The 5,000-nt window shown below is 31.5% G+C and overlaps 1 protein-coding gene across 3 annotated transcripts in view; it reads left to right on the forward strand.

Annotated features, from left to right (window-relative positions):
- The window catches only part of LOC137640694 (uncharacterized), an 82,967-nt gene that overhangs the window by 59,969 nt on the left and 17,998 nt on the right, over positions 1–5,000 (forward strand). For all 3 annotated transcript variants that reach the window (XM_068373187.1, XM_068373185.1, XM_068373184.1), the window contains one exon: positions 4,629–4,781. In XM_068373187.1, the coding sequence (XP_068229288.1) occupies positions 4,629–4,781 (153 nt within the window). The remainder of the gene's footprint in view (positions 1–4,628; positions 4,782–5,000) is intronic.

The following is a 5,000-nucleotide window of genomic DNA, read 5'->3' on the forward strand; positions in this document are numbered from 1 at the left end:
CAGGATGCTATAGGCATCAAATTTGCCTTGCCTTACATTTTTTAATGTAACATCAAGAGACTAATCATATAACACCTATCTTTCGTGAATGTTATCAGTGAATCTGAATAATTTACCTAACACCGAACGTTCTTTTGCTAAATTCTACAACGTACTTTCCTTCATAATCACCTCTGCCAACTAAATTGGAAGGAGGTTACGTTTTCGCCCCTGTTTGTGTGTTTGTTTGTGATCACCTTCCTGGCCACAATTTTGATCGTAGAGTAATAAAACTTTCAGGGATTAACTGTTATGTTAAAAATAGAAATCAATAAATTTTGGTAGGTCAAGGTCAAAGGTCAAGATCAGAGTCAAGCAAAATGTCCAATTCACGTAACCAGCCATAAGTTTGAACATCGTTGTCACAGAGACTTCAAACTTGGTTCTTGTTTGAGTGTATGAAAATCCATGGCAATTAATTCATGTCATATACGAGCAAAAGGTCCAGAAATAACCTGCCGCGGCGGAGGTCTGCGCTCTACTGAGTGCCCCTCTGGTTCATGCTATATGGATAGATAGTTATTGTAAAGCCGTTTTCCTTTGGTGGCCTACATTCGAAACATTTTGCGTTTGATACCTTTGTCGCAAAGGTTACATTTCACAGATGCAGCTGCAAAAACCGCAGCTGCAGCAGATGCAGATGTGACTATTTGTGTTATAGTCCATTCTGTCTTTTTGTGGATTGTATCTTATTTAATTTCCACGTATAAAGGAAGAAGCTTTAAAACTCATTCAAAGCAAATGCGACAAACTAAAACAACCCTTAAAGATATATCGTTTTCCTTGGTGTTTCTTATCTTGTTAATCCCTCCCATTATTCTTGCACTTAAAAATTTGCCGTAAAAAAACGGTAAAAATCCTGGAATAAATGTTGCCAGTCATTTACCATTATAAAAACAGATTTATAGATGTTAAGGAGTGATATTACGGTCACCAACCCGTAAAAAGATAATAACAAAGCATGGTAAAATTACGGTCGCTTGTATTTTACTGAATACGGCTGATAACAGTATATTTTTACGGAAAATTTCCGATTAGAATTGCTGTTTCTTTTAAGAGTGTATGGTGCCAGATGAATGCAAATCATTCATTCAGTCATCCTATTATTTTTTATGCCTGTAAAGAAAGAAAGAAAGAAAAAAAAAAAACACTGGACAACCTAACTTGACCGTTTCTCGGTCTGTCATTCTTTCCACATTGATATTTGCATTTTGTTCAGTGGTGACTTTGTAACAAAATTATATTATCGGCTGAAATACCGATACAATTTACGATTTCCTCAGACCTACTTACTTTCTTTGTTTCAGTTTCCCCTTTACACTGACGACCTTTTTACGACCTATTATCTTTCCTCTGTCAATTTGCTGTGAGATTCGACCTAAAACTGTTCTTTTTGTCCTTTGTTTTCTTTTGTAAAAACTGTCTACATATCTTTAGAGCAATGAATAAATTATTGTGAAAAAGTGACCAATATATATATATATATATATATAAATTATATATATATATATATATATATGCGTATGTTTTTTATACATATGCATATATATATATATATATATAAATATATATATATATATATATATGCGTATGTTTTTTATACATATGCATATATATATATATATATATGCGTATGTTTTTTATACATATGCATATATATATATATATATATATTATTTGTACATTTAATTTTCTTAAATAGTTCTCTAATTTTACGTGTTTCACTTGTATTAATCATTTACATTTATCATAATTTTTAGCCACCTTATAATCTGTATGGCCTATAGCATACCCACCTAAATTTATTATGTACATAATTTTATATCAACCCCAACCCCCCCCCCCCCAAAAAAAAAAAAAAAACATAAGAAATATATTCCAGGTAAATCACATTACTCCCTAGATAATCACAGCAAGTCGTCCAATCTCTTTACCTTCTTACCATAAATCAAATTCTTTTGAGATTCCGTGTCGATGAGAACGCAGTCGTAGCGGCAACGCTATGGTAAATTATAGTTATTTAGAAGAATTATAGTGATTTATAGCCGATTGTTATATGCTTACTCGTCCGTTCATTTCTTTTTGTCATGATTCTATTATACCCTTCACCGTGTCATAAATCAGCGTTGAGGTGAGGTTTGGTATTTTCACGCGTTAAATGCGGAGTTAAGGTTCGGTATTTCTAGGCGTTAAATGCAAAGTTAAGGTTGTTGGGTGTTAAATGCTAAGTTGATGTTTAGTATTTTCGGATGTTAAATATTAAGCTAAGATTCAGTATTTTCGGATGTTAAATGCTAAGTTGATGTTCAGTATTTTCGGATGTTAAATGTTAAGGTAAGGTTCAGTATTTTCGGGTGGTAAATGCTAAGTTAAGGTTCAGTATTTTCGGGCTTTAAGTGCTAAGCTAAGGTTCAGTATTTTCGGATGTTAAATGCTAAGTTAAGATTCAGTATTTTCGGGCGTTAGGTGCTAAGCTAAGATTCAGTATTTTCGGATGTTAAATGCTAAGCTAAGATTCAGTATTTTCGGGCGTTAGGTGCTAAGCTAAGATTCAGTATTTTCGGATGTTAAATGCTAAGCTAAGATTCAGTATTTTCGGGTGGTAAATGCTAAGTTAAGGTTCAGTATTTTCACGCGTTGAATAACCTAGTCATTAGGTCCAAAAGAAAAAAAAAATGCTCTAACAAATGCAAATTTTAACTGTCCAATTATAACAAAGGACGGAAGGGGGCAGATTAATAACCTTTGAAGATTATATATATGTTTAAATTGAATTATTCAGCTAGCTAATAGGGATATGTCTTCTCGTGAAAAAAGATGTATAATTGGCAGGTCCCCTTAGCGGTTTAGCGAGTTAATGCACCCCTGGAAATTCTGGTATCCTTAAGTTAATGTTAATATTATTTTCTTATTTTTTACATTTATAATCAGAGTGATCTCAAATTTTTTCAAGTTGTAAGAATATTCATTACGACTGATTTTCTTTTTGCGGAGTTTGAATAATACAGAACCTGAAATGTATAATGGAAACGTAAATTAAATTGAAGGCTTGTGTCTTGTTAATGGTTTTTCATAGTTAACAAAAGAAGTTAATTTATGCTTAATGAAAACCGAGATTGTTGCAGGATGTATTCACAAACATAATTATGAATGAGGAAACCTTCGAGTTACATTTTCGTCCTTAGGAAACTAAAATTACACTTATTATTAAAACAAAGTCGTATGTAAGAATAAAAAAAACCCGTATATTTCTATGATAACTCCTAGTAGTTTTTTAAATCTCTATATCCCCAGTTCTTAGGAAACTAAAATTATACTTTTTATTAAAATGAATTCGTATTTAAGAATGAAAAACCCCTGTATATTTCTATGATAACTCTTACTAGTTTTTCATTTTTTCTATTTCCCCAGTTCTTAGGAAACTAAAATTATACTTTTTATTAAAAGGAATTCGTATTTGAGAATAAAAAAAGCCCTGTATATTTCTATGATAACTCCTAGTAGTTTTTCAAATCTCTATATCCCCAGTTCTTAGGAAACTAAAATGATACTTTTTATTAAAAAAAAAGTCATAATTAAGATTGAAAAGCCCCTGTATATTTCTATGATAACTCCTAGTAGTTTTCAAATCTCTATATCCCCAGTTCTTAGGAAGCTAAAATGATACTTTTTATTAAAAAAAAGTCATAATTAAGATTGAAAAGCCCCTGTATATTTCTATGATAACTCCTAGTAGTTTTCAAATCTCTATATCCCCAGTTCTAAGGAAACTAAAATGATACTTTTTAATAAAAGGAATTCGTAATTAATAATGAAAAACCCCTGAATGTTTCTATGATAACTCCTAGTAGTTTTTCAAATCTCTATATATCTCCAGTTCTTAGGAAACTGAAATGATACTTTTTTTCAAGAGGAATTCGTAATTAAGAATATTATATCAAAAAGAAGTAATTAAGATTGAAAACCCCTGTATATTTCTATGATAACTCCTAGTAGCTATTCAAATCTCTATTTATCTCCAGTTCTTAGGAAACTGAAATGATACTTTCTTTCAAGAGGAACTCGTAATTAAGAATATTATATTAAAAAGAAGTAATTATGATTGAAAACCCCTGTATATTTCTATGATAACTCCTAGTAGTTTTTCAAATCTCTATATCCCCAGTTCTTAGGAAACTGAAAAGATACTTTTTTTTTCCAAGAACTCGTAATTAAGAATATTAAATTAAAAAGAAGTAATTATGATGAAAACCCCTGTATAATTCTATGATAACTCCTAGTAGTTTTTCAAATCTCTATCTCTCCAGTTCTTAGGAAACTGAAATGATACATTTTTTCCAAGAGGAACTCGTAATTAAGAATATTATATTAAAAAGAAGTAATTAAGATTAAAAACCCCTGTATATTTCTATGATAACTCCTAGTAGTTTTTCAAATCTCTATATCTCCAGTTCTTAGGAAACTGATATTTTTTTTCAAGAGGAACTCGTAATTAAGAATATTACATTAAAAAGAAGTAATTATGATTGAAAACCCCTGTATATTTCTATGATAACTCCTAGTAGTTTTTCAAATCTCTATATCCCCAGTTTTCCCTCTGTTCTCGCTGATAACCATCCAAAATACGGCTTGCACCGCCACTGGTGGAGACAACGGCACTTGCTACACTGCCAATCAGTGCAAAAACCTGGGCGGCTCCGCATCGGGAACCTGTCAACAAGGACTCGGGACGTGTTGCGTGTGTAAGTACGCTTTTTCCTCGGTAATTACAAAAGCATGACAGTTATTAGTATTACTCAATTACTTATGAAACAGTTTGTAACTGTTTAATCGTTTGACAATCACTTTCACTTCTGCGTAACGTATAGCAGAGAGATCAGATTATTTAATTGTTGAACGTTATATTTTATCTACGAGCAGATTATTAGTTTTAAATTTCTTGATATAAATACATGCATATT

Source organism: Palaemon carinicauda, chromosome 5 (genome assembly GCF_036898095.1).
Source record: "Palaemon carinicauda isolate YSFRI2023 chromosome 5, ASM3689809v2, whole genome shotgun sequence".
Lineage (NCBI taxonomy): Eukaryota > Metazoa > Arthropoda > Malacostraca > Decapoda > Palaemonidae > Palaemon > Palaemon carinicauda.